This window comes from Triticum dicoccoides, chromosome 3B (genome assembly GCF_002162155.2).
Source record: "Triticum dicoccoides isolate Atlit2015 ecotype Zavitan chromosome 3B, WEW_v2.0, whole genome shotgun sequence".
In the NCBI taxonomy this organism is placed as follows: domain Eukaryota; kingdom Viridiplantae; phylum Streptophyta; class Magnoliopsida; order Poales; family Poaceae; genus Triticum; species Triticum dicoccoides.
The window spans coordinates 791,470,530-791,486,719 of NC_041385.1; the positions used below are offsets into that span (position 1 = coordinate 791,470,530).

General features: G+C 55.2%; 1 protein-coding gene across 1 annotated transcript; it reads left to right on the plus strand.

Annotated features, from left to right (window-relative positions):
- Window positions 1-219: 219 nt before the first annotated feature.
- On the plus strand, window positions 220-4,606 carry LOC119282278 (calcium-transporting ATPase 1, plasma membrane-type). Its single transcript, XM_037562561.1, has 7 exons — window positions 220-573; window positions 920-974; window positions 1,095-3,043; window positions 3,129-3,287; window positions 3,365-3,536; window positions 3,640-3,932; window positions 4,013-4,606. Exons 1-7 carry the CDS (start codon window positions 379-381, stop codon window positions 4,319-4,321), a joined length of 3,132 nt encoding a protein of 1,043 aa, XP_037418458.1. The 5' UTR covers window positions 220-378; the 3' UTR covers window positions 4,322-4,606.
- The last annotated feature ends 11,584 nt before the right edge of the window (window positions 4,607-16,190 follow it).

The window sequence follows — 16,190 nt, forward strand, 5'->3', positions numbered from 1 at the left end:
GATCAATTTTGAGGTCACACGGACACTCGAACCTATTATCTTCAAATATCTTCGAATTCTTAGGCTTACGGATGGAGAGGGAATGTAGCAACTCTTTTTATTATTTTTTACAATGTCTAAAGAAGAAATATTCTGGCCCATTGAACAACTTACTAAAATTAGATAAAGCTATATTTATCAGCTATATGGGCTGATCCACCATCTGTGCGATGTGAACCGCGTCCATTGTGGGATGCATGAAAGCAACAGAATACCGTGGAAATAGGACTCCAAGTCTCCAACGATCAGACACTTCCTAGGTAGTCTCGGGGATAGAGAAGAAGTGTAGGGAGAGACGGACTGCAAGAGAGTTGATCAATAGATTGCTCATCGTCAATCATGTCTTATCTACGTAAAAAGTCCATGGATTTTCTCAAGACGTTCGACATGCCGCCGAAAAACCCGTCGGAGGACGCGCAGCGCCGGTGGCGGGAGGCCGTCGGCACGCTCGTCAAGAACCGGCGGCGCCGCTTCCGCATGGTCCCCGACCTCGACAAGCGATCCCAGGCTGAGACGCAGCGCCGCAACATTCAGGTTCGTCGTCGATCTGTTCATCTGATGATTCTCGCTCGATCTCGCCCGCGTTCTTCTCCGCCGAGCTAGCTAGTTGATCTACTCCCCTCAACGCGGATGCATGCATGATGGCTCGAGCTGATCTAGAAACTGATTAATTGGATTGATTAGTTGCAATCAATCTTTGATACGCGTGGACGACAGTTACGTGGATCACATCTATCAACATGTTTTAAAGCGACCGAAATTTGTTAGGGATGGCTGCAATAGATGGAGATTGACTGTATGTGTAACCTACATGGTAGAATTAAATTCGTCTTGACCAGGCTTAAATTTTCTCCTCTGATGTTTGGTTGCATCTCCATAGGAAAAGCTTCGTGTTGCGCTGTACGTGCAGAAGGCCGCTCTGCAGTTCATCGATGGTATGTTTGTCTGCATCACCGGCAACCTGCCATAAACATCCCATTAGTTTGATTTCTGTCCAAATATGTTCCTCTGATCGATCGTAACAATGGCGATGTTTCTCCGGTGCCACGCCGCAGCCGCCCGCAGGGTGGAGCACCCGCTGCCGGAGCTGGCGCGGCAGAGCGGCTTCTCCATCAGCGCCGAGGAGCTGGCCTCGTTGGTGCGCGGCCACGACACCAAGAGCCTGCGCCTCCACAAGGGCGTCGAGGGCCTGGCGCGCAAGGTGAACGTCTCCCTCGCCGACGGCGTCCGGTCCGACGACGTGGGCGTCCGCCGCGAGGTCTACGGCCCCAACCACTACCCCGAGAAGCCGGCCCGCACGTTCTGGATGTACCTCTGGGACGCTAGCCAGGACACGACGCTCATGCTGCTCGCGTTCTGCGCCGTCGTCTCCGTCGTCATCGGCATCGCCACCGAGGGGTGGCCGGGCGGCATGTACGACGGCCTCGGCATCATGCTCACCATCTCCCTCGTCGTCACCATCACCGCCGCCAGCGACTACAAGCAGTCCCTGCAGTTCCGGGACCTCGACCGGGAGAAGAAGAAGATCGAGATCCAGGTCACGCGCGACGGCTTCCGGCAGAAGGTCTCCATCTACGACATCGTCGTCGGCGACATCGTGCATCTGTCCATCGGCGACCAGGTGCCGGCGGACGGGCTGTTCGTTGATGGGTACTCGTTCATCGTCGACGAGTCGAGCCTGTCCGGCGAGAGCGAGCCGGTGCACGTGTCGGCCACGAACCGGTTCCTGCTGGGCGGGACCAAGGTGCAGGACGGGTCGTCGAGGATGCTGGTGACGGCGGTTGGGATGCGGACGGAGTGGGGGAACCTGATGGAGACGCTGAGCCAGGGAGGCGAGGACGAGACGCCTCTGCAGGTCAAGCTCAACGGCGTCGCCACCATCATCGGCAAGATCGGGCTCGCCTTCGCGGTGCTCACCTTCACTGTGCTCATGGCGAGGTTCCTGCTTGGCAAGGCTGCTTCCCCAGGCGGCCTGGTGACATGGGGGATGGCGGACGCGCTGTCGGTGCTCAACTTCTTCGCCGTCGCAGTCACCATCATCGTGGTCGCCGTGCCGGAGGGCCTGCCGCTCGCGGTCACGCTCAGCCTGGCGTTCGCCATGAAGAAACTCATGCAGGAGCGCGCTCTCGTGCGGCACCTCTCGGCGTGCGAGACCATGGGGTCCGCCAGCTGCATCTGCACCGACAAGACGGGCACGCTCACCACGAACCACATGGTCGTCGAGAAAGTCTGGGCTGCCGGCGGGGCGACCACGGTGAGCACCGCCAAGGGCTTCGAGGAGTTCACCTCGTCGGCGCTGTCGGAGGGGTTCGCCAAGCTTCTTCTGGAGGGCGTCTTCCAGTGCTCCGGCTCCGAGGTCGTGCGCGGCAAGGACGGCAAGACGAGCGTCATGGGCACGCCCACCGAGTCGGCCATCCTCGAGTTCGGGCTCGGGGTGGAGAAGAACACCTGCATCGAGCACACTGCGGCCGCGAAGCTCAAGGTGGAGCCGTTCAACTCGGTGAAGAAGACGATGGGCGTGGTGGTCGCGTCCCCGAGCGCCGGCGGCCGGCCACGCGCGTTCCTCAAGGGCGCGTCGGAGGTCGTGCTCCGCCGGTGCAGCAACGTGGTCGTCGACCGGCACGGCAGCATCGTGGCCCTCACGGAGAAGAACTACATGAAGCAGGTGGCCGGCGCCATCGACAAGTTCGCGTGCGAGGCGCTGCGCACACTGTGCCTGGCGTACCAGGACGTCGGCGGCGAGAACGAGGTTCCCAACGACGGGTACACGCTGATCGCCGTGTTCGGCATCAAGGACCCGCTCCGGCCGGGCGTGAGGGAGGCCGTGAGGACCTGCCACGTCGCGGGGATCAACGTCCGCATGGTCACCGGCGACAACATCAGCACGGCCAAGGCCATCGCGCGGGAGTGCGGCATCCTCACCGCGGACGGCGTCGCCATCGAGGGCCCCGAGTTCCGGCAGATGAGCCCCGACCAGATGAGGGCGATCATACCAAAAATCCAGGCACGTATCTCTCATATCCTCGATGCTCTGCTTCTCGGAAGACTTATGGCGATGGTGACACACTGTTTGGTGTTCACGCGTGCAGGTGATGGCGCGGTCGCTGCCGCTGGACAAGCACACGCTGGTGACCAACCTGAGGGGCATGTTCAACGAGGTGGTGGCCGTCACCGGCGACGGCACCAACGACGCGCCGGCGCTGCACGAGGCTGACATTGGCCTCGCCATGGGCATCGCCGGAACAGAGGTTTGCACCGTACTGCCCGGCTATCTTGTCCTTATGGCATGAGGTTACACTCGTTGCTTGCGATTGTGAATTCTCAGGTTGCAAAGGAGAACGCCGACGTGATCATCATGGACGACAACTTCTCCACGATCATCAACGTGGCCAAATGGGGCCGCTCCGTGTACATCAACATCCAGAAGTTCGTGCAGTTCCAGCTCACCGTCAACGTGGTGGCCCTCATGGTCAACTTCGTCTCGGCATCTTTCACAGGTACTGCACACAACTGAAACTCCATTGATTCTTGACAAATAGGGTCTGTACCATCTCCTGGTGTTCTCTTAACTAGACTCAAAAAATTTGAAAAATGTTTCAGGGAGCGCGCCGCTGACGATCGTGCAGCTGCTGTGGGTGAACCTGATCATGGACACCCTGGGCGCGCTGGCGCTGGCGACGGAGCCGCCGAGCGACGACATGATGCGGAGGCCGCCGGTGGGCCGGGGCGACAACTTCATCACCAGGGTCATGTGGAGGAACATCGCCGGCCAGAGCATCTTCCAGCTCGTCGTGCTCGGCGCCCTCCTCGCCAGAGGGGACAGCCTCCTGCAGATGAACGGCGACGGAGAGCTGCTCAACACCTTCGTCTTCAACACCTTTGTCTTCTGCCAGGTACCACACTCTCCTACACACGAGATCGAAACACAAATCCCTGAATTTGTATTTACACTTTCACCTTTGTGACGATCCAGGTCTTCAACGAGGTGAACAGCCGGGAGATGGAGAAGATCAACGTCTTGAGCGGCATATTCAGCAGCTGGGTCTTCTCCGCGGTGGTCGGCGCCACCGTCGGGTTCCAGGTGATCCTCGTGGAGCTGCTGGGGACGTTCGCCGGCACGGTGCACCTCAGCGGGAGGCTGTGGCTCATGAGCGTGCTCATCGGCTCGGTCGGCCTGGTCATCGGCGCCGTCCTCAAGTGCATCCCCGTCGGCTCCGGCGACGCCTCCTCGGATCGCCGCGACGGATACCAGCCCATCCCCACCGGCCCGAGCGCCGTATGATTTTGAGGACTTTTGGCTCTTGTTTCTCTCTAGGAAGAGGAAGATATGTTGATCTTTTGAAAACGATCTTTGCATGCAGCTTCGGTTCAGTGTAGGACGTGCCGGAGCATACTTGCGGCAATGACCATTCCGAGAGATTTGAGTTTCTTTCTTGTCATTATTTATTTTTTGTGCTTTCTAGCCAAAGATGGTTATGAATTTTCGTATTAGGATTAGTTATGATGAATTCAGTTGCTTATCATGTATACACAAACTTCTCACTAATAGAGAGATAAGTTTTAGCCACACCAAGGTGGATTGTTGCTAAAAGTCCAAAACTTGTTACCACTAATAAGAGCATCTATAGACGTAGTTGACAAATCCAACCTCTCTGTCCGGACGGCATCCACGGACAGTGACCGATCACGCCTTAAATAATTGATTTTTAACTGGATACCTCGAATTAGAAACCTCAAATCCATACTATTACACGCAACATAGCGATCTTTAAGTGGAGCTCGTCCAGCTCTGCTGTAACCATGTCCGACAGCTGGCTGAGCCCTCAAAGTGTTGGTCCAGTTGCCGACGTGGTAGAGTAGGGCATGGGACAAAGACCAACTCATGGGACTCGAGGCATCACCGTTTCCCATGCCCTACTCTTCCTCGTCGGAGCCTGGAACACTGACGGTACCGATGGACGTCTGATCGATGATGAATCTGTCCTGGAAGGAGCCGGGGACATCCACCACCACGTGGTTGCGGCGTTTGAACTGGTGCACCATACAGGGCGCCGGAGAATGCGACTCCGCATCTTCTACGTTCACCGCCGTGAGGGTTATCGCCGTCTGTCACGCCCGCTGCCTCGTAAGGCGAGCACAGCATGCCATGTTTGCATAGGACGAAGCCCATGCTTTCACCTCCTACTCGGCGCGCCAACAGAGGGATTGCGTGTCCACCACATCATTTGGACATTAGACGGACCGCACTGTTGTGAAGCGTAGCATGCAATTTCAAAAAAAATCCTATGCTCACGCAAGATCTATCTAGGAGATGCATAGCAACGAGGGGGAGAGTGTGTCTACGTACCCTCGTAGACCGTAAGGCGAAGCGTTTAACAACGCGGTTGATGTAGTCGAACTTCTTCTAGCTCCGACCGATCAAGTGCCGAACTTACGGCACCTTACGCACACGTTCAGCTCGATGACGTCCCTCGTCCTCTTGATCCAGCAAGATGTCGAGGAAGTAGATGAGTTCCGTCAGCACGACGACATGGTGACGGTGATGGTGAAGTGATCCGCGTAGGGCTTCGCCTAAGCACCGCGAGAATATGACCGGAGGTGTAAACTGTGGAGGGGGGCGCCACACATGGCTAACAATTGATGTTATGTGTTCTAGGCGCCCCCTCCCCACATATATATAGGTGGAAGGGGAGGAGAGGCAGCCAGGGGGCGCCCCAAGTAGGATTTGAATCCTACTTGGGGTTTCCCCAAGTGGCGCCCCTTATCTTTTTCATCGGGGAAGAAAAGGGAAGGAGGAAGAGGGAAAGGAAGGGGGGGTGAACACCCCCTTTTCCCTCTTCAATTCAGCCACCTGCCTAAGGGGGGGCACGCCACCCCTTGTGGGCTGGTGTGCCCTCTCTCATGGCCCATATGGCCCATATATCCTCCCTGTGGGTTCTGGTAACCCCTTCGGTACTCCAATAAATACCCGATACACTCCTGAACACTTCCGGTGTCCGAATACTATCATCCTATATTTCAATCTTTACCTCTTCACTACTAGGAAAAAGCCTAGCAGCAGCGCGAGTTTTAGGCCTATCAGTAGCGCGGGGACCGGCGCTACTAATAAGGCGCTACAGCTAATGTATAGCAGAAGCACCTGTCGTCCCATGCTACTGCTATACATGAATAGCTGTAGCGCTCTTTAGAGAAGGGCGCTGCTGATATTATCTGCAGCGCTGTTGTCGGTGTCAAAACCGGCGGATCTCGGGTAGGGGGTCCCGAACTATGCGTTTAGGCGGATGGTAACAGGACACAAGGGACACGATGTTTTTACCCAGGTTCGGGCCCTCTCGATGGAGGTAAAACCCTACTCCTGCTTCATTAATATTGATGATATGGGTAGTACAAGAGTAGATCTACCACGAGATCAAAGAGGCTAAACCCTAGAAGCTAGCCTATGGTATGATTGTTGTTCGTCCTATGGACTAAAACCCTCCGGTTTATATAGGCACCGGAGAGGGTTAGGGTTACACAGAGTTGGTTACAATGGTAGGAGATCTACATATCCGTATCGCCAAGTTTGCCTTCCACGCCAAGGAAAGTCCCATCCGGACACGGGACAAAGTCTTCAATCTTGTATCTTCATAGTCCGGGAGTCCGGCCAACGATGATAGTTCGGCTATCCGGACACCCCCTAATCCAGGACTCCCTTAGTAGCCCTTGAACCAGGCTTCAATGACGACAAGTCCGGCGCGCATATTGTCTTCGGCATTGCAAGGCGGGTTCCTCCTCCGAATACTTCATACAAGATTTTGAACACAAGGATAGAGTCTGGCTCTGCGAAATAAGTTCCACATACCACCGTAGAGAGAATAATCTTTACACAAATTCAATCTGCTGACGTATTCTGCGGTTTGACGTCACACCACGGTCAAGCCTTTATTGGAATCGTTTTTACTGTCCCACCTCAGCATGTTTAGCGAGGCGGTTTCCTTGGCACGTCTTATCAAAGCGGAGATCGTGCCCCCTTATTCCGGGATTCTCATCAATACGGGCGTGGGTAATCCAAGCGCGCCATTGATTACGGCGCTTGGGAGATAAGCGAGTTTTACCAGGCTGGTGGGGGACGCATAGCTTCATCCGTCCATATAAGGGGATAAGGATCCACCTTTTCACCTACGCCTTCTTCCTCCTTTGCTCATCCATTTCCGCGCACTCGAGCTCCAGCGCCCAAGTCTGCACATCCCTCCTAAACCTTCTCCAGCCATGTCCGGAGTGGGAGGCAAGTGGATGGTCTCCTCCGTAACGGAGGAACAAGTCAAAAAGCTGCGGAAGGCCGGATACTTGTCCAGCGACATCGCGCATCGGCTCCCCGACAAGGGGCAGCTCCCCCCCACCCCCAGGCCCCATGAGAGGGTGGTGTTCCTCACCCACTTCCTCCACGGACTAGGTTTTCCACTTCACCCATTTGTCCGGGGGCTCATGTTCTACTATGGCCTAGATTTCCACGATCTGGCCCCGAACTTCATCCTCAACATCTCGGCGTTCATCGTCGTGTGCGAGGCCTTCCTCTGCATCCAGCCCCACTTCGGCTTATGGCTGAAGACTTTTAATGTCAAGCCGAAGGTAGTGGGCGGCCGCCAAGCAGAGTGCGGAGGCGCGATGGTGGGCCGGATGGCCAACGTCCTATGGCTCGAGGGCTCCTTCGTGGAGACAATAAAGGGGTGGCAATCGGGGTGGTTCTACATCACCGAGCCGCACGACTCCAAATGGGCGGCGGCCCCCGAATTCCGATCTGGTTTCCCCACACGGCTCACCTCCTGGAAAGAGACGGGCCTAACATGGGGAGATTCGGAAGAGCTGACCGGACTTCAAACCTGCGTCCAAAATCTGGTGAACAAGAATCTCAAGCTTTTCAACGTAGTCCAGGTCATGCTCATCCGCCGGATCCTCCCATGCCAACAATGGGCCTTCAAATTGTGGGAGTTTGATCCGGAACAACACCAAACCTTGCGCAAGCTCTTCGACACTACGTAGGAAGATGCCTGGAAGGTGCTGTTTAAGGGCGCCGAGGCCCCCGCATCCGCTACCGAAGATCGCGGATTCAGCTCGCGGCGTCAGGCCAGCGAGGTAAGCTATTCTACCCTTTACGGGACTCTTGTTTTTCATAGTCAGACTCTATGTGGGATCTAAACTCCCTTACCTTTGACAGGACTGGCTGAAGACGTCCGGGCAGGTTAACTGTCCGGCTCCTTTGCCAGAAGACCCAGCGGACGCCCGCTTGACGGGGCTGCTGGTTCCGGCACCTCACGTGGTGCCGGAGAAGAAGGCCAAGAAGAAGGCCACGGGAACTCGAAGGAGTGCCCGGCGCCAGGTGTTTTCGGACTCATCATCCGACGTGTTAGACTGTATTTACATGTGTATATTGTAACGTTGTATACCACCTCATTATATATATATATATATATGTGATAGGCCACCCCTAGAGGGTTGTGCCGGTTCCCCCCAAAGCCTATTGTCTTACATGGTATCACGCTAGGTTACGTCCGCTTCCGCCTAAAAACCCTAAACCGCCGCCGCCGCCGGTGCCGCCACCGCCGCCGCCGCCGCGCCCGCCGCCGCCACGCCCGCCGCCGCCGTCGCCCGACTGCTATGACGTCCGCCGCTGCGTCCGGCTCCACCGCCACCGGTTTTCTGCCGGCCTCCCTCGCGGCACTTCTCTCGAGGCCGCTGGATGCCGCCTCCCTTCAGGTGCCGGTCGGGACACGGAGCGTCGGCTCCCTCTTCGCACTCCCGCCGGCTGCTACTTCGCCCGGGCAGGCGCTTGTGGCCCACACCACCGCCGCCCCGTCAACCGCGGCTGTCGCGCCCTCGGCCACTGCACCGTTTGTGGCGGAGGACGTCGCGCTGGCAGGCTTCGCGGAGTCAACCGCGGCCATCGCGCCCTCTGTCACCGCACCGGCTGCCCCTCCGACTGTCTCCACGGTGTTCTCACCTCAGCCAATCTCCTCGATGGGATCGCAGCCGCCGCCGCCGTTTCACTTTGGCCATCTCATCAGCATCAAGTTGTTGTCGGACAATTACATCTTCTGGCGCGCGTAGGTTCTTCCGCTTCTTGGGAGTCACAACCTGCTTGACTATGTCGACGGCTCTCTCCCTTGCCCTCCTGCGCTGGTTGACAGCGTGCATGGTCCGGTCTATAATCCGGCTCACCGTGTCTGGACAGGGCAGGATCAGGCGAACCTCTCCTCCATCCAGGGGTCGCTCTCTCCGGCCGTTGCTGGGCTTGTTGTCTTCGCCAAGACGTCCCACGAGGCATGGACTATTCTTGAGCGCTCGTTTGTGGCACAGTCGCAGGCTCGTGTATCTGGGCTCCGTCGCCAACTTGGGGAGTGTCAGAAGCTTGACTCCACCGCCACTGAGTTCTACAACAAAGTCAAGAGTCTCGCCGACACGCTGGCCTCCATTGGACAGCCCCTCACCGACTCCGAGTTCAACTCGTTTATTGTCAATGGTCTTGATGAGGAGTATGACGCCCTAGTCGAGATCATCAATGAGAGGGGCAACTCCACGCCCATGCCAGCACACGAGGTCTTTTCACGCCTCCTGCTTACTGATCAACGAGTCGAGACGCGCCGATCCAGGGGCAATGGCGCCCTCTCGGCAAACGCCGCCACCAAGGATGGTCGCTCCTCTGCTTCATCCAGGGCTCCTTCGGGGCAGTCACCACCACCCGCCTCGGCCCCTCCTCCTACTGCGACGCTACCAGGGGCTGGCGGTCCACGTGTGTGCCAGCTTTGTGATCGCGATGGGCACTAGGCCTCGAAGTGTCACAAGCGCTTCCAGCGGGGTTTTCTTGGTCTTGGCAATGACGGGAAGGATACACGCAACTTTGCTCGTCAGGTCGCCATGGCTGATCGTCCGCCGCCGCAGAAGCCACAGGGACACACTCAGTCCTACTCCATTGATCCCCACTGGTACATGGACTCTGGGGCGACAGAGCACCTGACCAGTGAGATGGGGAAGCTTCACACTCGTGAACCCTACCATGGCTCCGACAAGATCCACACCGCCAATGGAGGAGGTATGCACATCTCTCATATTGGTCAAGCATCACTTCTCACTAGACATGCCAATAGGAGTCTTCAACTTCGCAATGTTCTTCGAGTTCCATCTGTGACACGTAATCTTCTTTCAGTTCCTAAACTCACTCGTGATAATAATGTGCTTTGTGAATTTCATCCTTTTGATCTTTTATTAAGGATCGGGGCACGAGGGACATTCTTCTTAGTGGGCGGCTCTGCCAAGGTCTCTATCGTCTAGAGCATCCTGGCGTCGCTCGCGTCTTCAGTGGAGTTCGGGTATCTCCGTCACAGTGGCATGCTCGTCTTGGTCACCCAGCCACACCTATTGTCCGGCATGTTTTGCGTCGTCATGAGCTTCCTAGTGTGTCTAGTAATAAAGATGTAGCAGTGTGTGATGCTTGTCAGCAGGGGAAGAGTCATCAACTTCCTTTTTCGGAGTCCAATCGTGAGGTGAAACATCCTTTAGAACTTGTGTTTTCAGATGTATGGGGTCCTGCTCAGACTTCTGTTAGTGGTCATAATTATTATATCAGTTTTGTTGATGCTTACAGCCGCTTTACCTGGCTTTATCTTATCAAACGTAAATCCGATGTGTTTGACATTTTTGTTCAGTTCCAAAAACATGTTGAACGCCTTCTCAAGCACAAAATTGTTCATGTTCAGTCGGACTGGGGTGGCGAGTATCGCAACCTCAACTCCTTCTTTCAGTCGCTTGGGATCACTCACCGTTTAGCATGTCCACATACACATCAGCAGAATGGTTCAGTAGAACGTAAGCATCATCACATTGTTGAAGCTGGTCTGACTCTTTTGGCCCATGCATCTGTTCCGTTTCGTTTTTGGAGCGATGCTTTCACCACTGCATGTTTTCTCATCAATCGTACTCCCACTCGTGTTTTGAATATGAAGACTCCCATTGAAGTTCTCCTTAATGAACAACCGGACTACACCTTTCTCAAGGTGTTTGGGTGTGCTTGCTGGCCCCATCTCCGTCCATATAACAAGCGTAAGCTCGAGTTTCGTTCCAAGAAGTGTGTTTTTCTTGGTTATAGCTCTCTTCATAAAGGATACAAATGTCTTCATGTTCCCACTAATCGTGTCTACATCTCTCGGGATGTTGTGTTTGATGAGCATGTTTTTCCCTTTGCCAAACTCCCTGTGTCCACTACCGAGCCACCTGTCATGCATTCATCCTCTGTTGCTTCTGACCAATTTGATGATGTTGCATATTCTCCTCTATTGTTGCCTAACCATGGTGCAGGCACTGGTCGTGGGGCTCGTTTGGAGATTCTGGAAGCGCCATCTTCCTCTTCGTCGCCATCGCCTTCATCCTCGGCACCTTCTGTTGTGCATGAGGAGCACATGGCGCCCCTGCATGGCCTCGGTTTCCGTGCTCATGCACGGCCGATCGACGTCCTGGCCCGGTCGCCTCTGGCTTCTGGGCTGCCTTCGCCATCGTTGCACCCTGCAACCCCGCCGACTGGGCCGGCCTCCTCGGTCCCCGTCTCGCCCAGGGCGTCGGGGCAGTCATCACCAGGCCTGGCCTCGCCCGCCCCTGCCTCGCCCAGGGTGTCTAGGCCCTTCTCACCAGGGCCGGCCTCGCCTGCTCTCGCCTCGCCAAGGCCGTCTGGGCCGGTGTCACCGGAGCTGGCCTCGCCCACCCTCGGTTCGCCCATGGCCTCTGAGCCCCTGTCGTCGGGCCAGTCTTCGCCATGCAGCCCGGAGTCGTCTGTCCCGAGCTCGCCTGAGGTGATTCCTGCATCTCCGGCGACCGTCACGTCTCCGTCACCTTCGCCTCCGCCGGCTCCTGCTGCTGCTCTACGTCCACATACGCGCAGTCGGAGTGGCATTTTTCAGCCTAAGCAACGTCACGATGGCACAGTTGCTTGGTTAGCGGCGTGCATGTCTGCTGCTCTCGCAGATCCATCCTCTGAGCCACGCACGTATCAAGCTGCTATGCGCATTCCTCATTGGAGAGAGGCCATGGAGCAGGAGTATCAAGCGCTTCTTCGCAATCAGACATGGACTCTTGTTCCTCCACAATCACGGGTAAATGTCATTGATTCCAAATGGGTTTTCAAAGTGAAGAGGCATTCTGATGGGTCCATTGAGCGCTATAAGGCTCGTCTGGTTGCTCGTGGTTTTGGACAGCGTTTTGGACTTGACTATGAAGACACCTTCAGTCCAGTGGTCAAGCCTACTACCATCAGACTTCTTCTCTCTCTGGCTGTTACTCGAGGTTGGTTTCTTCGTCGGCTTGATGTTCAAAATGCTTTTCTTCATGGTGTCTTGGCGGAGGAGGTTTACATGCGCCAGCCTCCGGGTTTCTCTGATCCGGATCGCCCTGATCATCTCTGTCGTCTGTCCAAGGCAATTTATGGTCTGAAGCAGGCTCCTCGTGCTTGGCATGCTCGTCTTGCAATGGCTCTTCGTGCTGATGGTTTTGCATCATCAACTGCTGACTCCTCATTGTTTCTTCTTCAAAGGCCCGAGGTTACTATGTACTTGTTGGTCTATGTAGATGATATCATTTTGGTCAGCTCCTCTCAGTCGGCTGCTACTGCGCTTGTTCGCTCACTTGGTGCTGATTTTGCGGTCAAGGACCTTGGGAAGCTTCATTACTTTCTTGGTGTGGAGGTTACTTCTCGTGCTACTGGCCTTGTTATGACGCAGAAGAAGTACTCTCTGGATTTGTTGCAGCGAGCTGGGATGCTTAAGTGCAAACCGACGACTACACCCATGTCTACCACTGATAAGCTCAATGCTGTTGATGGTGAGCTTCTTTCTTCTTCTGATGCGACCGAGTACCGGAGTATTGTTGGTGGGCTCCAGTACTTGACGATCACGCGACCAGACATTTCCTATGCTGTTAACCGAGTCTGCCAGTATCTGCAGTCACCCCGTGACACTCATTGGTCTGCTGTTAAGCGGATTTTGCGCTATATTCGTTTCACGGTGGCTCATGGTTTGCATATTCGGCCGTCTGACTCTGGTTGTCTTTCAGCATATTTTGATGCAGACTGGGCTGGCAATCCGGATGACAGGCGATCCACGGGGGGTTATGCTGTCTTCTTTGGCTCTAACCTGATTGCTTGGAGTGCTCGGAAACAGGCTACTGTCTCGCGTGGCAGTACTGAGGCTGAGTATAAGGCTGTGGCCAATGCCACATCAGAGATTATCTGGGTACAGTCCTTGCTTCAGGAGTTAAGTATACCCCAATCACAGCCTCCTGTTCTTTGGTGTGATAACATCGGTGCTACATACCTTTCTGCAAATCCGGTATTCCATGCCCGAACGAAACACATTGAAGTTGACTATCACTTTGTGCGTGAACGAGTCTCTCAGAAGCAACTACAGATCAAGTTTATTTCTTCCAAGGATCAACTTGCTGACATCTTCACCAAGCCATTGCCTTTGCCACAGTTTGAGACTTGCAGGCGCAATCTTACCCTTCTAGATTCATTAGAAAGTGGCTAAGATTGAGGGAGGGTGTTAGACTGTATTTACATGTGTATATTGTAACGTTGTATACCACCTCATTATATATATATGTGATAGGCCACCCCTAGAGGGTTGTGCCGGTTCCCCCCAAAGCCTATTGTCTTACACGACGATTCGGAGGCGGACTCCCCCCGTGAAGACGAGGAGGAGGAAAAAGAGGCCTCTCCCCTAGTGGGGGGAGAGAAGAAAAGGAAGGCCGCCCCAGCTGGGGGGGGGGCGGAGGGTCCAAGAAAGGAAGGACCCTTCCACCGGATTTTTCCACCAATGCCGACGACGGCGAGGAGGAGTGGCCCTCGAGGGCCAAGCCCCTGGCGAGATAGTAAGTGTCCGGATTCCAGAATAACTCATGATTTTTCATTTGTCGCATAGTGTCTTCTAACGCCGAATACAACCATGTAGCCCGCCCAAGGACGAGCTCCCCGCTTCGTCGAGCAGCTCCCTGGATTCGTCGGATGTGAATAGCACTTCACTTCCGACCGCCTCCTCCCCTTGTGACGCAGACGATGCCGCGGTGGAGTCCCAAAAGGGGCCCGACCAGGAGGAGGTGGTCCTGGAGGCGCCGCAAGGTGAGCTCCCGGACTCCGGGCGCAAAGGGGGAAAAACCCCAGAGGGCTCTAAGTCCGGCCCTGTGTCGGACTCCGTACCAGAACCTACAGTGGTTCCGAAGTCCGGCAGGTGGCGCCTTCGTAAGAAGGGCAAGACTGCGACGCTGGTGGCCTCCGTCCAACTGGAGGCACCGGACAGCTTGCTGGAGGCGCTTAACGGCGCCTCCATCGACGAGGAGCACCGCACTATCATGAGTGCGGTGATCCAGAAAGTTCAGTCCGCCAAGAGCAGGCTGACTAAAGCCTGTACCAGCCTTCGAACAGGCTTTGAGGTAAGTTTTTAAGATATGTAAGAATATTACCGCATAGATAGTAGCCCCTGATGCTTAGTCCGATGTTCGGAAAGAAAAGTCGAGCTGAGGATCTAAAAAGATATACGCAGGAGTCTAACATAAATATGTCAATATGGCAATGTAGGCTGCGCTGCAGACCTCTGCCGCACTGACTGCGGAGGTCAATGCATTGAAGGAGAGCCTCGAGCGGTCCGAGAACGAGCTCGGCCTTGCCAAGAAGCAGCTCGAGGACAAGGAAGGTAAGTAATACCTTATTAAAGTAATACCTTATAGAAAGGATTTGGTTGCAAAACATGACGGGAATAACGTGAGTATTGCAGGGGCCACGAAGAGGTGGCGACCCTGAAGGAAGCGGTGTCCAAGGCCGAAAACAGTGCGGCCGCGGAGCGCACCAAGCGAGAGAAGCAGGAGGCGCGGGTGGCGAAGGTGCGGCAAGAGCTCCAGGCTCTCGTGGAAGAACATGAGAGTTTGGAGCGTGACTTGAAGACTCGAGAGTCTGAGCTCGCCTTGGCTCTTAAGAGTGCCAAGGCCGCTAAGGCCAAAGCCCAGAAGGCCCTCCAGGAGATTGAGGCGATAAAAAAGATAGCGGCGGGTAAGGCATTCTTCATGCAAAGCAAGCATCTAAAAGTGAATTATCTGTTACTTACCCGAATTCGGAGCTCTCCAGGAGCGTTGGCAGATATGCCCCGTAGTGTGTCCGATGCTGCCGCGTTCTACCGAGCCGAGGAGGGGAGCTCGACGGAAAAGGTGTTGTGGTCTCAATATGCTGAGGCCGGACATCCGGTGTCCCTGAGCGACCAGCTGAAGCAGCTGGTCGAGCTCCACAAGGTGGCCGAACAGGCCATGAAGGGCCTCATAGTTCGGCTGTGGCCTAAAGAAGCCATGCCTGGGAGCTTCTTCGGTCTGGTGCGGCGGCTGGTGGACGCCTGTCCATGGATTGAAGTCATCAAGCGCTCCGTCTGCATTGAAGGTGCCCGTCGGGCCCTTGCCCGTGCTAAAGTGCACTGGGGCAAGATGGACGCCGAGAAGCTTGTCACGGACGCGCCACCGCTGGGCAAGGAGTATCACAAGCCCGAGATGTACTATGAGGGCGTCCTGAAGGGTGCCCGTCTTATAGCGGGTGAATGCTCCAAAGATGTAATTTTTGAGTAGACTCGCATTTGTTATCCTGTACGCTGAAAACTTTGTTCATATGCGCTAAGCAATGCTTGTTTAATTTAAAATATTACCTTCTGTGCGGCCGTTTATCAAATTTGAGAGACGGTGAGTCGTTGGCTTCAGCCCCCATGCCACGAGTGCTGGGGTGTTCGGGATAAACTTGAGCGCTCTTGTTCCCATTCTTGGGTCCTTCGAGGGAGGCGTTCAACACGACGAACGAGGCAACCAGACTATAATGCTTGAACACTCTCACTTAGCCATAGAATTCTATAATTTTAAATTTTGGCGAAGCCCTTGGTATTCGGAAGACCGAGTTCGGGGCGCTATTCATGCCTTGGCCGGACAATGCCGACTCCTCGCTCTAAGCGGCATGAGTCTTTAGGGACCCAAAAAACCTCTCGAATAGCGACCGACTCTTGCCCTATCATGACGATCAAGTTTTAGCTTTCTCCACTGAGGTGCTCAACCCAGCTCAACCGGGGCACAATCGCAGTGGTTCTCCCAGCACTACCTTAACCGATATAACA

Coding starts and splice junctions, on each gene's coding strand:
- LOC119282278 (XM_037562561.1), top strand. CDS start 379: ATGTCTTATCTACGTAAAAAGTCCATGGATTTTCTCAAGACGTTCGAC. Junction 3,537..3,639: donor CGTCTCGGCATCTTTCACAG/GTACTGCACACA, acceptor AAAATGTTTCAG/GGAGCGCGCCGCTGACGATC. Junction 3,933..4,012: donor ACACCTTTGTCTTCTGCCAG/GTACCACACTCT, acceptor GTGACGATCCAG/GTCTTCAACGAGGTGAACAG.